The following is a 21,447-nucleotide window of genomic DNA, read 5'->3' as shown; positions in this document are numbered from 1 at the left end:
CAGCGCCCCTTGGATGATGACTTCAATCAGATGGAAGACTTCTTCAGTGCCCCTTGGATGATGACTTCTGCCGCTCCGGATGTCTTCTTCTGTTCCATCGGTGGTCAGCTGGCTGAAGACGGCTAAAGGTAGGATGATCTTCAGGGGGGTAGTGTTAGGTTTAGTTAAGGGGAGTTTGGGTTAGATTTGGGGTATGTGGGTGGTGGGTTTTAATGTTGGAGGGTTGTATTTTTTTTTTTACAGGCAAAAGAGCTGAATTCTTTGGGGCATGCCCCACAAAAGGCCCTTTTAAGGGCTGGTAACATAATAGAGCTGTTAACTTTTAATGTAGAATAGCGTAGGGCATTTTTTTATTTTCGGGGCTTTGTTATTTTATTAGGGGGCTTAGATTAGGTGTAATTAGCTTAAAATTGTTGTAATATTTTTTAAATGTTTGTAACTTATTTTTTTTATTTTTTGTAACTTAGTTTTTTTATTTTTGTACTTTAGTTAGTTTATTTAATTGTATTTAATTGTAGTTATTTGTAGGTAATTTATTTAATTAATTTAATGATAGTGTAGTGTTAGGTTTAATTGTAACTTAGGTTAGGATTTATTTTACAGGTAATTTTGTATTTCTTTTAGCTAGGTAGATATTAAATAGTTAATAACTATTTAATAACTATTCTAACTAGCTAAAATAAATACAAAGTTACCTGTAAAATAAATATAAATCCTAAAATAGCTACAATGTAATTATTAATTACATTGTAGCTATCTTAGGGTTTATTTTACAGGTAAGTATTTAGTTTTAAATAGGAATAATTTATTTAATGATAGTGTAGTGTTAGGTGTAATTGTAACTTAGGTTAGTTTTTATTTTACAGATAAATTTCTCTTTATTTTAACTAGGTAGCTATTAAATAGTTATTAACTATTTAATAGCTATTGTACCTAGTTAAAATAAATTGAAATTTGCCTTAAAATAAAAATAAATCTTAAAATAGATACAATATAATTATTATTTATATTGTAGCTATCTTGGGGTTTATTTTACAGGTATTTATTTTTAAATAGGATTAATTTAGTTAATAAGAGTTATAATATTTAGATGTATTTAATTAATATTTAAGTTAGGGGGGTGTTAGGGTTAGGGTTAGACTTAGGTTTAGGGGTTAATAATTGTATTATAGTTGCAGCGGTGTAGGGGGGGCAGGATAGGGGTTAATAAATGTATTATAGTGGCGGCATTGTAGGGGGGGCAGGATAGGGGTTAATAAATTTATTATAGTGGCGCGGTGTAGGGGGGCAGGATAGGGGTTAATAGGTATTATGTAGGTGGCGGCGGGGTCCGGGAGTGGCGGTTTAGGGGTTAACATATATATTATAGTGGCGGCGGGGTCCGGGAGCGGCGGTTTAGAGGTTAACATATTTATTATAGTTGCTGCTGGGTCCGGGAGCAACGTTTTAGGGGTTAACATATTTATTATAGTGGCGGCGGGGTCCGGGAGTGGCGGTTTAGGGGTTAATCAGTTTATTAGCGTGGCGGTGGGCTCCGGGAGCGGCGGTTTAGGGGGTAATAAATGTATTTAGTTGCGGCAGTGTAGGGGGGGGACAGATTAGGGGTGTTTAGACTCGGGGTACATGTTAGGGTGTTAGGTGTAGACAGCTCCCATAGGAATCAATGGGATGTTGGGCAGCAGCGAACATGATCTTTCGCTATGGTCAGACCACCATTGATTCCTATGAAAGCCACGTACGCTGGGCCGGAAAAGTGCCGAGCGTACCTGCTAGTTTTTTGATAACTAGCAAAAGTAGTCAGATTGTGCCGAACTTGTGTGCGGAACATCTGGAGTGACGTAAGAATCGATCTGTGTCAGACTGAGTCCGGCGGATCGAAGCTTACGTCACTAAATTCTACTTTTGCTGGTGTGTAGGGCTTGATAACTTAGGTGAATCAGCCTCGCCACAAATACGCTGTGGAATTCCAGCGTATTTGAGGTTGACGGCTTGATAACTAGAGGCCATTGGCAGTGCAGGAAATATATATAGAAGTGTAAAATAAATAATGTTCTCAATAAGAAAAAATCATATGTATGTATAGTGAGTATATGACAACACAATTATAATAGGGTAAATTGCCCAATAGATATAAGACACAAAAATGTGTACAGTGCTGTATATCGCTAACTATAACATAAATACTTCCAATACAATGAATAAGAAATAATAAATGAAAAATAAAAAAAAATAAAAAATATAAAAATAAAGAAATAAAATAAAAAGTAAAAATTTAAACACATATACAGGGAGTGCAGAATTATTAGGCAAGTTGTATTTTTGAGGATTAATTTTATTATTGAACAACAACCATGTTCTCAATGAACCCAAAAAACTCATTAATATCAAAGCTGAATATTTTTGGAAGTAGTTTTTAGTTTGTTTTTAGTTTTAGCTATTTTAGGGGGATATCTGTGTGTGCAGGTGACTATTACTGTGCATAATTATTAGGCAACTTAACAAAAAACAAATATATACCCATTTCAATTATTTATTTTTACCAGTGAAACCAATATAACATCTCAACATTCACAAATATACATTTCTGACATTCAAAAACAAAACAAAAACAAATCAGTGACCAATATAGCCACCTTTCTTTGCAAGGACACTCAAAAGCCTGCCATCCATGGATTCTGTCAGTGTTTTGATCTGTTCACCATCAACATTGCGTGCAGCAGCAACCACAGCCTCCCAGACACTGTTCAGGGAGGTGTACTGTTTTCCCTCCTTGTAAATCTCACATTTGATGATGGACCACAGGTTCTCAATGGGGTTCAGATCAGGTGAACATGGAGGCCATGTCATTAGATTTTCTTCTTTTATACCCTTTCTTGCCAGCCACCCTGTGGAGTACTTGGACGCGTGTGATGGAGCATTGTCCTGCATGGAAATCATGTTTTTCTTGAAGGATGCAGACTTCTTCCTGTACCACTGCTTGAAGAAGGTGTCTTCCAGAAACTGGCAGTAGGACTGGCAGTTGAGCTTGACTCCATCCTCAACCCGAAAAGGCCCCACAAGCTCATCTTTGATGATACCAGCCCAAACCAGTACTCCACCTCCACCTTGCTGGCGTCTGAGTCGGACTGGAGCTCTCTGCCCTTTACCAATCCAGCCACGGGCCCATCCATCTGGCCCATCAAGACTCACTCTCATTTCATCAGTCCATAAAACCTTAGAAAAATCAGTCTTGAGATATTTCTTGGCCCAGTCTTGACGTTTCAGCTTGTGTGTCTTGTTCAGTGGTGGTCGTCTTTCAGCCTTTCTTACCTTGGCCATGTCTCTGAGTATTGCACACCTTGTGCTTTTGGGCACTCCAGTGATGTTGCAGCTCTGAAATATGGCCAAACTGGTGGCAAGTGGCATCTTGGCAGCTGCACGCTTGACTTTTCTCAGTTCATGGGCAGTTATTTTGCGCCTTGGTTTTTCCACACGCTTCTTGCGACCCTGTTGACTATTTTGAATGAAACGCTTGATTGTTCGATGATCACGCTTCAGAAGCTTTGCAATTTTAAGAGTGCTGCATCCCTCTGCAAGATATCTCACTATTTTTTACTTTTCTGAGCCTGTCAAGTCCTTCTTTTGACCCATTTTGCCAAAGGAAAGGAGGTTGCCTAATAATTATGCACACCTGATATAGGGTGTTGATGTCATTAGACCACACCCCTTCTCATTACAGAGATGCACATCACCTAATATGCTTAATTGGTAGTAGGCTTTCGAGCCTATACAGCTTGGAGTAAGACAACATGCATAAAGAGGATGATGTGGTCAAAATACTAATTTGCCTAATAATTCTGCACTCCCTGTATAAAACAAACAAAAAAAGCATATGAACCAAAAGTGGAAAAAATAAGGAAAAAATTATGAGGATGACTCAAAGAGGGTCACATGGGATGTCAACTGAGGAAGTGCGGCTTCTCAGGGACGTCAACAGATAATCACCATAGCAAAAGGAAACCAGATAATTAGGATCATCATTCCTATCTATAGGGAAGGTTCTAAAAAAGATAGTGGGAATTAAAACACCACAATAATTCTATGACAAGAAACCAGAATCAAAAGTAATCATCCTATCCCTTTAAAATATCCATTGATTGCAAATAAATACATATGATACTCTGATTACATGTTATATTCGCAATTATTCCTGCTCAGACAATAATACATCTACAATATATACATATAGTGGTATAAATAAACACAGAAATATGACAGACAACATTGTTTAGGGACATGTAAATGTAAATATGTTTGCAATAGATTTCTGACATAACATATATATATATATATATATATATATATATATATATATATATATATATATATATATATATATATATATATACTGTATGTGTGTGTGTATATACATATTAAAATATGTATGTACAATATAAAAAATAATTAGAATAATTCACTATCCACTTTGCACCAAATATGTCGCAACTTGCTATATTCGCAATTAGTACTGCTCAGAAAAAAAATACATTTACGCTATATGCAATAATGTGCTAAAGCGAACCGTGCTTGTTCATGAACAGTAAGGAAATGATATAAATAAGGTTGGGAAAAACCAGAATTGCCGTGATATCGATGAATGTTAGTTAACACCAGTCGGATGCTCTTCACACCGTACTTGACGCGCGTGTTTTTGACAGTTTTTTTAATAAATAAGGAGATCGTATTCAGATACGAGGCCGCAATGTTTGGCAAGCGTATTGATGCCCGCGAATGCAACATAGTTGACGCTTTGATAAATAGACTCCTTTTCCCCAGTTGCAATACAAATAACTTCATCCAGACCAGGCCCAAACAAAACTTTATCTTTAAAAGGAAAAGACAAAAGTTTAGAATTATAAACCATGACCAAGATTACAAGTTGTGCGCTACACCGGATGTTTTATAAAAAAACTAACATCTGCGATCCCGGAATGGAGATCGCTATCCATTGATGTCTATGGGGAAAAGAAAGTTATATATAAACCTAACACCCTTACATAAACCCCTAGTCCAAATACCCTTAATCCCCTGCCCCCTGACATTGCGGACAATAATTAAAAAGTTATTAACCCCTAAACCGCTGCACTCATTCTCGACACTAAATTAGAACATTTATGCTCACCGGATAAATTTATTTCCGGATACGGTGAGTCCACGGGATCATCAATTGTTGTTGGCCAGCAGGAGGAGGCAAAGAGCACCATAGCAAAGCTGTTAAGTATCACTTCCCTTCCCACAATCCCCAGTCATTCAACCGAAGGAAAAAGGAGAGAAAGGAAATAACACAAGGTGTAGAGGTGTCTGAGGTTGAGGTAAAAGAACTGCCTTTAATAATGGACGGGGCCGTGGACTCACTGTATCCGGAAATAAATAAATTTATCAGGTAAGCATAAATTTTGTTCTCTTTCCTAAGATACGGTGAGTCCACGGGATCATCAATTACTGTTGGAAACCAATACCTAAGTCAGAAGACACAGATAATTAGGGAGGGACAAGACAGGTAACCTAAACAGAAAGTACCACCTCTTGAAGCACCTTTCTCCCAAAAGAAGCCTCAGCCGAGGCAAAAGTATCAAATTTAGAAAATTTAGAAAAAGTGTGCAAAGAAGACCAAGTCAAAGCCTTGCAAATCTGTTCTACAGAAGACTCATTCTTGAAGGCCCAAGAAGAAGAAACAGCCCTAGTGGAATGAGCTGTGATTCTCTCAGGAGGCTGCTGTCCAGCAGTCTTATATGCCAAACAAATAATACTTCTCAACCAGAGAGAAAGAGAAGTGGCAGTAGCCTTCTGACATTTGCATTTCCCAGAAAAGCAAACAATGCAGAAGACTGACGAAAGTCCTTAGTCACCTGCAATTAGAATTTAAGAGCCCGCACAACATCTAAGTTGTGCAACAAACCTTCCTTATGAAAAGAAGGATTAGGACAGAAAGAAGGAACAACAATTTCCTGATTAATATATCTATCCGAAACAGCCTTAGGAAGAAAACCAAACTTGGTACGAAGAACTGCCTTATCTGCATGAAATATGAGATAAGGCGAATCGCACTGCAAAGCTGAGAGTTCTAAAACTCTCAGAGCAGAAGAGATAGCAGTAAGAAACAAAACCTTCCAAGGTAACAACTTAATATCTATGGAAAAGCATTTGCTCAAATGGAGCCTGTTGCAAAACTTTAAGAACAAGGTTAAGACTCCAAGGTGGAGCAACAGATTTAAACACAGGCCTGATTCTGACCAAGGACTGACTAAATGATTGCACATCTGGCACGTCCACCAGAAGCTTGTGCAACAAAATAGACAGTGCAGAGATCTGACCCTTCAGGGTACTAACAGAGAAACCTTTCTCCAGGCCTTCCTGGATAAAAGTCAAAATTCTTGGAATCCTGACCCTACTCCAAGAGTATCCCTTAGACTCACACCAATAAAGATATTTATGCCATATCTTATGGTAAACCATTCAATTGACAGGCTTACAAGCCTGAATAATGGTCTCAATGACCGACTTGGAAAAACCATGCTTAGCTAAAATCAAGCGTTCAATCTCCAAGCAGTCAGCTTCAGAAAAATGAGATTTGGATGAAGAAAGGGCCCCTGAAGTGGAAGGTCCTTTCTCAGAGGGAGTCTCCACGGAGGTAGAGATGACGTTTCCACTAGATCTGCATACCAGATCCTGCGAGGCCATGCAGGAGCTATTAGAATCACTGACACTGTCTCCTGCTTGATCCGAGCAATGACTCATGGAAGGAGAGCAAACGGAGGAAACAGATATGCCAACCTGAAGTTCCAAAGAACTGCCAGAGCATCTATCAAAAAGGCCTGAGGATCCCTCGACCTTGAACCGTACTTTGGGAGCTTGGCATCTGACGAGATGCCATCAGATGCAATTCTGGTAACCCCCATTTAGTTAATCTGGAAAACACTTCCGGATGGAGTTCCCACTCCCTGGGATGGAAAGTCTGTCTGCTCAGGAAATCTGCTTCCCAATTGTCCACTCCTGGAATGTGGATGGCAGATAGACAGCAATTGTGAGCCTCCGCCCACTGAATGATGCGTGCCACCTCCTTCATGGCTAAGGAACTCCGAATTTCCCCATGGTGGTTGATGTAACCACTGAGGTTTTTTGTCTGACTGGAACCTGATAAACTGGGCTAAAGCTAGTTGAGGCCAAGCCATCAAGGCATTGAAGATCGCTCTCAACTCCAATATGTTTATGGGGAGAGCAGATTCCTCCTGAGACCAAAATCCCTGAGCCTTCAACGAGTCCCAGACTGCCCCCCAGCCCATCAGGCTAGTGTCTGTGTACCACAGCAGAGAGTCTCCTGTCGATTGAGCCAGAACTATCCTCTGAGACAGGTCTGCATAATCCCCATTCCATTGACTGAGCATGCATAGCTGTAGGGCTCTCATATGGAATTGAGCAAAGGGAACTATGTCCGTGGATGCCACCATCAAACCAATTACCTCCATACATTGGGCCACTGATGGCAATACAGCAGACTGTAGAGATAGGCAAGAGGAAAGAATCTTGGCTCTTCTGACCTCAGTCAGAAATATTTTCATTGATAGAGAATCTATAATGGTTCCTAAGCAGACCATCCTTGTAGCCGGAACAAGGGAACTTTTTTTTCCAAATTCACCTTCCATTTGTGGCCACAAAGAAAAGACAACAAGATCTCTGTGTGAGATTTTGCTAGTTGAAAATATGGCACCTGAACAAGAATATCATCCAGATAAGGTGCCTCTGCAATTCCCCAGGACCAAATTACTGCCAACAGAGCTCCCAGGACCCTTGAGAAAATTCTGGGAGCTGTGGTGAGCACTACAAATTGAAAGCGTTTATCCAGATAGGCAAATCTCAGAAATTTGTGATGATCCCTATGAATGGGAACAAGAAAGTAAACATCCTTCAGGTCTATCGTCATAAATTGACCGTCTTGAACCAGGGGAAGAATGGAATGGATAGTCTCCATCTTGAAGGACGGCACTCTGAGAAATTTGTTGAGGAACTTTAGATCTAGAATAGGCCTGAAAGTTCCCTCCTTTTTGGGCACAACGAACAGGTTGGAATAGAATCCAAGACCCTGTTCCTGTATTGGGACTGGAACTATCACTCTGAAGAGGGAAAGATCCTGTACACATTTCAAGAATGCCTCTTTTTTATCTGGTCTACAGATAATCTTGAGAGATGGAATCTGCCCCTGGGAGGAAAGGTCTTGAATTCTTGTAACACTGAGATACTAAGTCCACAGCCCATGGGTCTGGGACATCTCGTTTCCATGGTTGAGAGAACTGAGAGAGTCTGCCCCCCACTTGATCCAATCCCAGATCAGGGGCAAACACTTCATGCTGACTTAGATTCAGCTGCAGGTTTTTTAGATTACTTTCCCTTGTTCCAAGACTGGCTGGTCTTCCAAGAAGGCTTGGACTGAGCTTGGACTGTTCCTGCTTGGAAGAGAAGGGGGAAGACTTACCTCTGAAGTTTAATGCAAGGATAGTGAGGGAAAATATACTGGGTCTGTAAATCAGAATTGAGGGGCTTTTACAATTATTGATTATATTAGCTAGCCCTTATATTCAAGAGTTAAGGCACTAATATACACGTTTATGTAAAAGGAATGCAAAATAATTTGCAAGACAAAAGAAAAGACTGCCTGTCTCTAAAAAGATTACATCAAAACCCAAATTCAGATTAATGTCAAAGAAGATGAGTGTAATTAAAAATGTCTTGTAAAAGAAAGAACCACTTGTACTAAATAACTTTATTTTAGACATAAAATAGTCCAACTAGACTAGTACACATGCACACACACACACCTGAAGTTACAAAAGGAACGAAATTTACTCTGACGTCCTTTCGATTCGTTCTTCTTATCTTGAGGCAGAAAGGATCCTTTACCACCCTTGATATCAGAAATAATTTCTGCCACACCCAGCCAAAACAAGGTCTTTCCCTTGTAAGGAATTGCCAAAAGTTTATACTTAGAAGAAACATCCTCTAACCAAGATTTCAGCCATACCACTCTACGTGCCAAAATTGCGAAACCAGATATTTTGGCCCCCATCTTAATGACCTGCAAAGCGTTAGTAATAAAGGAATTGGCTAACTTAAGAGCCTTTATCCTATCCGGTATCTCCTACAAAGGAGTCTCTGCTTGGAGGGACTCAGACAACTCGTTAAACCAATAAGCTGCCACACTTATCACTGTAGCAATACACACCGCTGGTTGCCATTGTAAACCCTGATGAATATATATCTTCTTTAAGAAGGCCTCTATTTTCTTGTCCATAGAGTCCTTGAAAGAGCAACTATCCTCAACAAGAATAGTAGTCCACTTGGCCAGTGTAGAAATCGCCCCTTCCACCTTGGGGACCATCTGTCATGACTCCTTAATGGATTCAGCCACCGGAAACATCTTCCTAAAGACTGGAGAGGGAGAAAACGGAATTTCCGATCCCTCCCATTCCCGGGCAATAATCTCCGTAGCACGGTCTGGCACTGGAAACACCTCCCCAGAAAAGGGTATCGGAGTCGTCCAAAGTAGCAAAAACCTCCTTTAACCAAACATGAAGATGTTCAAGCTTGAATCTGAAGGACGCCACTTCAGCATCAGAAGAAGGGATTATACTATCTGAATCTGAGATTTCGCCCTTAGAGGCTACCCAAGTATCCTCATCTTCCGACTTATGTGAAAGAGCAACTTGGTTAGCCTGCACTGGATCAGAAACCTTACTATCTGGTTCTCTAATGTTCCTCTTACATCTACCCTGAAGCATGGGGATAGCGGCTAGCACCTCAGATATCACAGAAGATACCTGGGCAGCAATGTCAGCCTTCAAATACACTCCATCAGGTGATTGTGAGGACCAGCAGGGCACTGCATGTGACAACAATAAAGTTTGGGACGATTGAGGCGAAAGCTGTGGCATTGCCTGAACAGCATCAACCTGAGAGAATGGTGGCTCAGCCACAAAAAATATATCTTTGTACATCAAAGTTATTTCAACACAAGAAGAACAAAAAGGCTAAGGGGGTTCAACTTGGGAATCCAAGCAAAGCTTGCACTCTATAGAAGGCATAGACTCTTGGTCCATATTGCAAGGAAAATTCATCCAAAAAAAATATATTTTTAAGTAAAATTTTTATACTGTCCTTTTAAGATAAATTTTCGAAGGAAAGAAAAACCCTTAACGGATTATCGGATAGGCTTAGGCAATTATTTAAACTGAATAAACTCCCAAGCAATTCCCAAAATTTGATTCTACAGGACTTCAACCCTCTTATATCTCTAAACCTCTCTAAAGCAGCCTCTAACCTCAGCGCTAAGCTGTGGCGCCTACCTGCCCCTCTCTGCAACGCTTGCAAACAAATGGAGTGAATGGAGCAGAGTTGAACTGAGAGACATCATCAACAACGAGACACAGGCAGCTACAAAAGGCTGCATCCACTAAGAAAAGCGTGTGCTAGTAGCCCCAGCCGAAGGAGAAGGATCCTCCTCTCCTGTGATGTCAGAGGTGGTCCCATCGGCCATATTAATAGAACAAACGACTATGTTTTGTAGCCTCCAGTTTTAACCAAAAAACATAACGATTGTACCCCAAAATCAATGTCTCTGATTTTTTACAGTCACACAGTGCCCTGCATCCTTCCCCTATGAATCCTGAACCTCAGGAATGCTCAAGTCCCGTATAAGGTGCAGTCTAAAAACTGCTGTAGTGCCAAACTTTTTCATAAGAATTAAACAGGCATTTACCTTAACTGTCCAGCAGGAGGACAGCTCATCTGGCTTGAGAGGAAGCCACTCCTCACAGAGACCTGTGGAAAAGGAAAAGGACAGAGTAAACCTACTCTGGCTTTTAATTTGAGGGCAGAAATATGTTAGGAAACTGAGTGAGGCCCAGCCCACAAGTTCCTAACTGATTGAAAGCCACCACAGCTCTACTGAAGAGACTAACGTGGAGTACAGCTAGACCCAGTTTGTCAGGAAATATCAGAGCAAACCTGCTCAGGCTTTCAAAATAATAAAATCTTGATAGAAGAAATTCTCTAACAGACACCTAAATGGGTACAGGTCATGTGAGCGGGCCCAATAAAAATTGTGCAATACTTCAGACAGAGAAAAGTGCGTAAAATCCTAACAGTTTCAAAAACGGCTTCCCTGTTTCACTTCTTACAGTTACAGAAGTATCATGCAATGATTCCAGAAGAAATTAAAACACCCATCACATAATAAAATTGATTTAGGTTAATAAATAAGACCTTATTATTAGCCTCTTTTCCTTAGCCTGTCATACTGAATAAGTGCCATACTGTCAAAATAAAAAATTGTGTACCCAATATGAATCCTTCACTATAAGGATTATTACGTCCCAGAATGGATCTGTAAAAGTGGCTTAACCTCTTAAGTGCTGAAGCCCTCATGTACCTAGAAAGGCAAAGGCACTTACCTTAGATCATATTGCATTCAAGATGCTGATCCTCAATGTGTGACAGGCACTACGCTCCCTGTCATGGACAAGTAGAATAAGAAAGAACAGAGTAACAAACTGGCTTTCCACAAAGGGTTCGCAAAATGTCAAAAGTAAAGCAAAGACTTCCTTGCTGTCTTTTAACTGCTAAAAGTCACCACTTCTCTTACTCAAGAGATTGATGTGGACACAGCTAGACCCCAATCTTTGCTTGCAGGCAAAAGTACCCATAAAAGGATTAATTTCTACAGACACCAACTTCGCACAACCTCCTTTGACAGAGGCAAAGAGAATGACTAGGGGTTATGGGTAATACAGTTACACTTAACAGCTTTGCTGGGGTGCTCTTTGCCTCCTCCTGCTGGCCAGGAGTTGAATATCCCACTAGTAATTGGAATGACGTAATGGACTCTCCATGCCATAGGAAATAAATACTATTAAGATTACTAGGGAAGTGTTCAGAGTATCTAGCTTTTGGGTTACTAGTACTTATAGTAGAGTGGACAGAATTAGTATGCTCCGTTATGAAAAAAAAACCATTAACAGGCAAGTAATGAATGAAACAAATGATAAGCAATTATTAAAGCATAACAAACTTAAAATAGTAATAAAGGCAGGATAAACAAAGTAACCTTACACCAAAAAAGCAGGTTTTGGAAGTAATGAAAATCTTAACCCCCATATAAGAGGCTAAGCAACCTAGGGAATGTTTAATATCCATATAGCAGATGAAAAATGATGAGCCCTAATCATAAGCAAAACAACTGAGTAAGTGAAAAACAGAAGAATGCTAAAAGAGCCCTCATATAGACGTTAGCAGCACACCTAACTAACATGTGTGTATAAGCGAACAAGGAGCTTGAAAACCACCGGCATGCATTAATGCTTAAAGGCACAGAAATAATCTGCTGTGCACATAAGCTGACATGTGCTAACATAAGAACAGAGAACCTCCAAGGCAATAAAATGCATAGGGTGTAAGACAAGGTACCTGCATATCCATACCACATAAAAAATGTCTAACATAATGGTCCCCAGGCTATGATATATCCATTAAAGAGTACCTACTAATAGCCTTCAGGCTAAGCAGGTGCCAAATAACCCCACACTTACCTAATAGCCACCCACACTACTAGCCTTTACATAAACAGAAGAAACTGTCTCTAGTAGATAGCCAATCCAGTGCTGTATGCGTGACAGCTAAGGACCTAAATATGTTGAGTGTAACGTAGAACCAAGAGGAGAAGGAGGGTAATGACTGGTCCCCGCAACACCTGTGGTTGGCCTCTGACCAAACTCCCATAGGATGTAATTCTGGCACTATCCATACTCCAAAAGCTTTTCTCTGTCCAACAATAGCTCTCCAAGGGGAAACTGGGCCTCCAATAGGTCTGAGAACTCCTCTCACAGAGGAATATCTGGAGCAACCCCATTCTTCACCTTCCACCTGCAGAGGCAAAGACAAGACTAGTTTACAGTAAGGTGGGAGGGATTTTAAGGCCTCTTGGATTTTTGGAATCTTTGCCTCCTCCTAATGGCCAGGAGTATAATTCCCAGGAATAAAATATTGTGGGCTATCACCACCTTTATGAAAGATAAAAATAGATAGATAGATAGAAATATATAGGTTTTATAAAATTATTGTGCGACTAGTGGATAGACTACCATTTTATGTGCAGGTTTACAGACCTGAAAATTGGATCTCTTTTCAAACTCCTCCTTCCAAACTTCCATTCCAGGAACCAAAGTATTCCAATACACAGCAAAATATGTATCAATGGCTAAAAGAGAAAACATTTAATAAGATTTGTATTAATAACTCCGGAAGAGTGGCAATGTAAAATAAAACGCTATACCATTTTTATTTTCTAAACTGGACACTGATGTTATATTTACTGTGATTGTATTTATTATTTTGTATTCATAATAAACAAACATTTGCAACTACAAGGTGATGCCTTTAATGCATGGTTTTCATCTGAAAATTGATTTAACTTAAAATGAGCCTCTGAGATCATGATAAGGTCTCCTTTAAAAGCTTCCTAAACATCAGAAAACAAAATAATATATTTTTATTTACAGAAATAGAACTTAATATATGTAAACAAATTAGATTTAACTGGCAAGTGATTATTTGAAAACAAGCAGAGTACACAAATATTAGCGTTATTGTGCCAAGTCATTTTTTTTATTGCTCAAGCGATAGCCTAGAAGGCACTATCATATTTGCAGTTTAGATAGTGTTGGTGTGCTGAATCCCTCACATGACAGATTTCTATAGATCACACAGTAAAATTTATGGTCTAGATCACAAGCGTCTCGGGACGAGATAAGCAGTATTGCAATTGCGCTAACTTACACACATATTACATGTTGAAAGTAAACGGTTGTGCGTAAGGGCCAAAAAAAAATTAAGACATAGAGACCCATTTATTAACAGTCGGTCGGACATGATCCTCTGTAGCGGATCATGTCAGCCCGACATCGATGAATGCCGACAGTATACGCTGTCGGCATTTAACATTGCACACGCAGTTCTGGTGAACTGCTTGTGCAATGCTGCCCCCTGCAGTTTCACGGCCGCTAGCAGGGGGTGTCAATCAACCCGATTGTATGAGATCGGGCGGATTGATATCTGCTGCCTCAGACGAGGAGTACAAGTTAACTCCCGAAGGCTCGCGCGGAAACAGGGGCTTTCTGGGCCATTCGGCCCTTAAAAAATCACCCCCTTGCATAAAGAGTAAGGGTTAAAAAAACACATAAAAAAAAACTATTACACATATATTTTAGGGTTAAAAAGTATATGGTATATGACAAAGTAATTGAAAATGACTATTTTATATATATACATATATATATATATATATATATATATATACATATATATATATTTGTGTGTATACATGTTAATTTAAGTGTAAACATACATGTGTATGTATATAAAGATAATAAAATAAACTATTACGCTCAAGTATATAATGGTTAAAATGTATATAGTATATACATATACATATTTGTATGTGTGCATATATATATATATATATATATATAAACACACATACATACATACATATATGTTAAACATAATTTATATCTCACTTGATAAATTAATTTCTTTCATGGTGGAGAGAGTCCACAATCCGTAAGATATGGGATATACATTTCTACCAGAAGGAGGTAAAGTTTCCCAAACCCCAAAAGCCTATACAACCCCTCACACCTCACACATACCTCAATTTAATGTATAGCCAAACAGTGAGGTGTAAGAAGGAGTAAAAAACAAATATTAGGATAAGGAAAAAAAGATGTGCTTAAAACAAAATAACCCCAAAAGGGTAGGGGTTCATGGACTCTCACCACCATGAATGAAATTAATTTATCAGGTGAGATATAAACTATGTTTTTTTTTCCATATAGGTGGCGAGAGTCCACAACCCATTACATATGGGAACTACCCAAGCTGTGGAAGACCACGAGTAACAATAAAGGGAGGGATTGAAAAAAATGCTTTTTTTTCACTGAGAAAATAAATCCACACCCCAAAAAAAAATATATCTCTTATGACAAACTCAAAATATAGTTATAATAATCAAACTGAGACAGCTGCCTGAATGACCTTTCTACAAAAGGCTGCTTCTGATGAAGCAAAAACATAAAAATGGTAAAATTTAGTAAAGGTATGCAAAGAAGAACAAGTGGCGTATACCATCGCCCCCCTCGAAAGACGCCTAACACACCCACATCATCGGGACTCAGGACCAGCAAATGATCCGTTGCGACAGAGGTGAGAAATTGACGCTAACCCCCGCAAAGATCCGCACCGGTGGAGCCTGAAACTAAAAGACAGGCAGACTGGTCGCTGACAGTATCAGAAGCCAGCACAGTAGAGAGGCTTAGATCCTTGGACGTAGAAGAGAGGTGGATAGAGGTGAGGGGACCGGCTGTATAACGGAGACACAGCATTAAATTAACAGGCCCAGGGCACCTGACATCCCACGTGGCTGACAGGAGAAACTGACAGAAACAATAAAAGATAGCACTCCGGCCCTGGGGTTAGGTGACCGGACCACTCACAATAGCATATGATACACACAAGAGGACATGTAAAGCTGGAAACTGGCTTAATATATACAGCTGAGCGTAAAGTTAGATATAAAACATGCCCAGGCCTACAAGGCCATACAACTGTTTATAGCAAAGCATAGGGTGCTATCTGAGCAGTATCACACTGGTATCCAGAGGGGTAATGCCGGCCAAGAAAATAGCAAAAGTAGACAACAACCCTAAAATAAAAATGGACCATTATTTGAAAGCAACAGAGGGTCCATCTCACACCTCGTTGGACAACCCGCAAGAAGCGCAGCCGCCAATGGAGACAAGAGAGAAAAGCCCAGAACCCCAAACTCCATCCACTAAACAAACAGAGATTACAAGGGAGGATTTAAAACTATTGGCCTCAAAGGAGGATATAAAATCAGCTATGGCAGATATGCTCAATATGTTTCAAGATATGAAAAGGGACATAAAGAGGTTAGATAATAGGGTGGTTGCACTAGAAGAAAACCACAACGTTACTACACAAGACATGCATCACTTATCGCAATTTATATACAATCAAGAGGAAACTATACAAAATCTACAAGAGAAGGTGGAAGATCTTGATAATAGAGGGCGCAGAAACAACCTGCGCACCCGAGGCATTCCAGAAAGTATCCTTCCCACTGCTCTGATGGGGTACCTACAGGACCTATTCAGAACTCTGCACAAGCACGTCAACAGATGTTGTTATGGAAAGGGCGCATAGAGCCTTGAGAGCCAAACCATTGCCGAAAGCTCCGTCAAGAGATGTAATTATAAAGTTTCTAAACCACCAAGAAAAAGAAGAAATATTGCGACATGCCAGACAGAAGCCCCAATTTACACATGCGGGAGTTCCCATCAAGGTGTATGCAGCCCTTAGCCCAACCACCCTACAGAAGCGAAGGGAGCTGCAATTTATCACCACGGTCTTGAGCGCAAGAGGCATCCAATACAGATGGGGGTTCCCAGTCAGTATAATTGTCACAAAAGGAGACAAATCAGCAGTTTACAGAGGACCAGATGACCTCGAGCAATTTTGTGAGACTTTAAAGGTATGAATCACACCCCCTAAAGAACAGTTACCACTGGACAGAAACATTCTTTTGGATAATCATGCGAAAAAAGGGGATGCCCACAGAGAGAACTGATATTTTGCAAGGCCAACAGCATAGAGACTATACATTTCCTTTGTAAAGACTTCTGAGCCAAAAAGGATGGACACACCAGTAATGGCTGGGTAATGTTGTCATATAGTTATAATTTAATATACCCACAAAGTTGAACTGTTCATATCCACGCTTGCAATTTCTGCATATATACTGGGTGTAGGGACTGACCCTGGTTTTAGGTTGCCTTATTGGAAAGGTAGGGCGTATTACTCATAGCTAGGACAGGGGAGGGAACTGCAGATCAATATTATCAGACAATCTCATTTCATTTGGGTTGCTCACTTAAGAGATGTTCATAAAGATGTCTTGTGCACAGCTAGATCCATATACAGACTAGCTATATGGTTAAATAACAGTTCAGTAAATAGATGGTAAAAGCACAGTCGACTGATGTTTAATTTCAATGCATAGTTAATAAATGTTTAAAATAGCTGATAAACAGAGTGAGTTGATCAACAATACCGTCAACAATTGTAATGTTTTATACATGTTATGTTAGATGTCTTTAATAATGTGGTACATAGGTTGAGTACCTCCTTTTTGTTATACTAACGAATGTTTATACTTTCAAGCAATATAGAGTGGTATTGCATTTTTTCTAGGTCACCAAGTAAAACTGATGGTATGCATTGTAGATACACAAATATAGGGTAAGGTACTTATATATTAGAAATTTAAGGCTAACGTGATGACCTCTCTTTGACTTATTGGTGAATGTCCCCTACATCTCAATACATCTTTAGCGGGATACATTCATAAGAAAAACATTCACCCTACAGAACTTCTAAGACAACTAGATAACTAATCACACACCAAAAAGGCTTAACAAACATCTAGCAAATGGAGGCAAATTTCTATCAGATTGCCAGTCTGATGGTAAGGGATAACACCCCCCAACACTACCTTAGACTTTAGGCATATTCCGCGTCACGTTATTCATTTGGAACTTACATTAACTCGCTAGATACATTGAGTGGTTGGGGCAGAGGTCGCTGTTAATTTTCATTTAAGCACATCTCGTGGTCTACCAATTCACTCGTTACTATCTGCTACACTGCAGGGGAACCTTTACCAACCCAGATTCAGAATCAGTTAGTACACATGGAATTGAGGGAGGAGCAACCGCAAGCACGTAAATTATGTCTAATCACTATCAATGCTAAGGGGCTTAATAACGCTGAAAAGCGGTCCATAGCTTTTAAAGAATTACATAGACAAAGAGGGGATATATCCTTTATCCAAGAAACTCACTTTAAAAAAGGTAGGGAACCAAAAATGCTCAGCCCAAGATACCGAAACAAATTTTTAGCGTCGGGCCCCACAAAGACAGGGGGAGTGGGAATCCTTATTAGTAATACCACACAATTTCAGCCAACACACGTGGAGAAAGACAAGGGGGGAAGATATATACTGGTGGTGGGACTATTATATAATAGATATGTAACCTTGGCAAATGTATATTTACCCAACCAACAACAACATATCACTTTGAAAACAGTCACACAAAATATACTGGAGATAGGTAGGGGAGAGGTGATCATGGGAGGAGACTTTAATGCACCCTTAGACCCGAGCTTGGACACATCTAGCAGCTCCTCCAGCGTTCCTAAGAAAGTTCTAACATCACTCAATGCACAGCTGCAACAGCTCTTATTAAGAGACACATGGAGGGTATTGCATCTAACAGAAAAAAACTTCACCTTTTATTCCCACCCACATCACTCATATTCCAGAATAGATCTCATTTTGACAGATCCAGCAATGCTTTCCCAGGTTGCTCGCACTGATATTTTGACTATCTCCTGGTCAGATCATGCACCAGTGGTGTGCGATTTTGACTGGCAAGAGAAACCAATCATCCCATTCATCTGGAGGCTAGATGAGACCCTGCTGGGTAACCCACTAGTCACATTAGAAGTATCAAAAGAATTAGAGGAATACTTTAGATTAAATAAAATGGACCAAATTAAACCCTCTCTAGTGTGGGAGGCCCATAAAGTGGTTGCAAGAGGGGTTCTGATCAAAATCAAAGCAAAACAGCGCAAACAAAATAGACAGTATTATAACTCACTGAAGGCACAAATCGCTTATTGGGAGGGGGAACATAAGAAAGACGCATCATCCATAAACATACATAACTCCCTGGTAAATGTCAGGGGAGAACTTCAGAGATTACAAATTAAAGAAGCACAAACGAGAGCACTTAATTTAAAACAGCATTACTTTGAATATGGTAATAAACCTGGTGCTCTACTTGCAAAAGCTCTCAAGCGAAAACAAAACAGGGCTTATATAACAAGCATCATGGACAAGCAAGGGAAAAAACACGAGGACAGCAAGGGAATTGCAAAAACACTGAGACAATATTACTCTACATTATACAACTTAAAAGCAAACACCCCATCAACAGACTTGGCCACACGCAGCAGTGACACAGACGCAGAGCTGGAGACTTATTTGGGCAATTTGGGCAATATAGAAATCCCACAGATTAATGCTGAAGAGGCAAAACAGCTAGAGGCGCTCATAACACCTTCAGAAATCCTAAAACCGATAATAGACACGCCTGCGGGAAAAAGTCCCGGACCGGACCGGATGGGTTCGGAATCGCTTACTATAAAAAATTTGCACATATATTGATTCCACACTTGGCAGATACATATAATGCGCTCTTGGGGGATGGGGGGTTCTCACAAAATCTACTGGAAGCACACATTACAGTTCTCCCAAAACCGGGAAAAGTACCAGACAGACCTGAGAATTTTCGCTCAATCTCCCTTCTCAACTCCGATGTTAAAATATACACAAAGATATTGGCCACACGAATAAACAAAGTCCTACCGGGGCTGATCAATTCGGATAAGGTGGGGTTCATACCGTGTAGAGAGACGAGGGATAACACCCTAAAGGTAATGCAATTAATCTCATATGCTAAACATAAGGAAATACCAATGACACTGACATCCACAGACGCTGAAAAAGCTTTCGACATGGTGAAATGGTCCTTTTTACAGGCCACCCTGTTGAAAATGGGCTTTAGTAGACACTTTGTGGAAATTATATTTTCCCTTTATACAGTCCCATCTGCCAGGATTAAAGCTAATGGCCTACTGTCCGAGAGTTTCAGAATCACGAACGGTACCAGGCAGGGGTGTCCCCTTTCGCCAATCTTATTCGCGATATCTATAAAGATACTGGCCCTTAAAATACATGCGGACCCTTGGGTCACGGGGATTAAACTTGATAACACAGAGCATAAGATAGCCATGTATGCTGACGACCTACTATTAACACTCACAAATTCGGAAAAATCGCTCCCGCGGGTCCTGGAGATAATAAAGGAGTATGGAGTCCACTCCAACTTCCAATAAAATGTTACTAAATCAGAAGTTTTAAACATAACTTTAACAGAAGATAAAATGTCCCAATTAATGTTATCTAGCCCACTAAGAAGACAGTCAACTAAAAGGAAATACATGGGTGTACACTTATCAGCGGACCTGGACATAGTGTTTGAGGCTAATTACAAACAGCTGGAGAGGTCGATAATCAGAGATCTATCTAATTGGAAAAATAAAAAAATGTCATGGCTGGGTAGAATCAGCGTTATAAAGATGAACGTCCTTCCCAGGATACTCTATCTTTTGCAAACGCTGCCTATCCCTCTGCCGGGAGACTACACCACAAAACTCCAGAAAGCCTTAGAGACATATATCTGGAATGGTGTAAAACCAAGAGTTAATAAACAAACTTTGTATTTATCAAAGGAGGAAGGGGGATTGGGCGTTCCAAACATTCAGATATACAGACAGGCCATAATGCTGCAAAGACTGGTAGAATGGAGCACAAATGATGCCACAAAACATTGGATACAAGTAGATAGAGCTATTCTACACATTAACAACCCTGGGTACATGGCTTGGATGCTAAAAAAAGATCAACCAATGATTATTGAAAGATACACCCTTCTTAAGGAACTGTTTGCAGTGTGGGACAAAATCATATGCCCTTCCTCACACATATCCTCTCCATTATCCCCCATGACACCATATATGAGCAACCCGGCCCTTTCCTTAGGCTCGACAATTAGGTACTCTCCTTTGGGCCAGCCAATTGAGCAGAACACAATATCAAACTTAACACAAAACCACAAAATAAAAAAGTGGGGGGACCTAGCGGAAACAGAGACACACTTAAACTGGTTGGCACACACACAGATAACACACTATGTCTCGTCACACAAAGACAAGAAAGCCCTGTTACGACAGTTGACTGATTTTGAAAAACTCTGCATCGCCGGGCATCCCCGCCCTCACCTAATTTCCTTTCTATATAAGAAACTCCAAAAAGTATGACATCGACCATCTCCCGACTTACACAAAGGCCTGGGGGAGGGAACTGGGAATAGAACTAGCTCCAAAATCCTGGAAGAGCATTTTCCTTGACAACAAGAGTGATTCCATATCAGCGCAGGTCCAAGAGACCAATCTCAAATTCCTAACCAGGTGGTACCTCACCCCGAATAGATTAAAAATGATATACCCATCATCTTCGGGTAGATGCTGGAGGGATTGCGCGGCAGAGGGCACTATCCTACACATATGGTGGGAGTGTCCCAAACTCCAACAATTTTGGACAGACATTGTAACACATATTTGCAAAACACTAGAAGTTGTTGTTTCTCAAGATCCCAA

General features: G+C 40.1%; 1 protein-coding gene across 4 annotated transcripts in view; it reads right to left on the bottom strand.

Moving 5' to 3' along the window:
• LOC128653763 (ABC-type organic anion transporter ABCA8) overlaps positions 1-21,447 on the bottom strand; it is a 752,731-nt gene that overhangs the window by 102,651 nt on the left and 628,633 nt on the right. For all 4 annotated transcript variants that reach the window (XM_053707247.1, XM_053707265.1, XM_053707256.1 and 1 more), the window contains one exon: positions 13,194-13,285. In XM_053707247.1, the coding sequence (XP_053563222.1) occupies positions 13,194-13,285 (92 nt within the window). The remainder of the gene's footprint in view (positions 1-13,193; positions 13,286-21,447) is intronic.

This window comes from Bombina bombina, chromosome 1, assembly GCF_027579735.1.
Source record: "Bombina bombina isolate aBomBom1 chromosome 1, aBomBom1.pri, whole genome shotgun sequence".
In the NCBI taxonomy this organism is placed as follows: Eukaryota; Metazoa; Chordata; class Amphibia; order Anura; family Bombinatoridae; genus Bombina; species Bombina bombina.
This window is presented reverse-complemented; position numbering and strand designations above follow the sequence as displayed.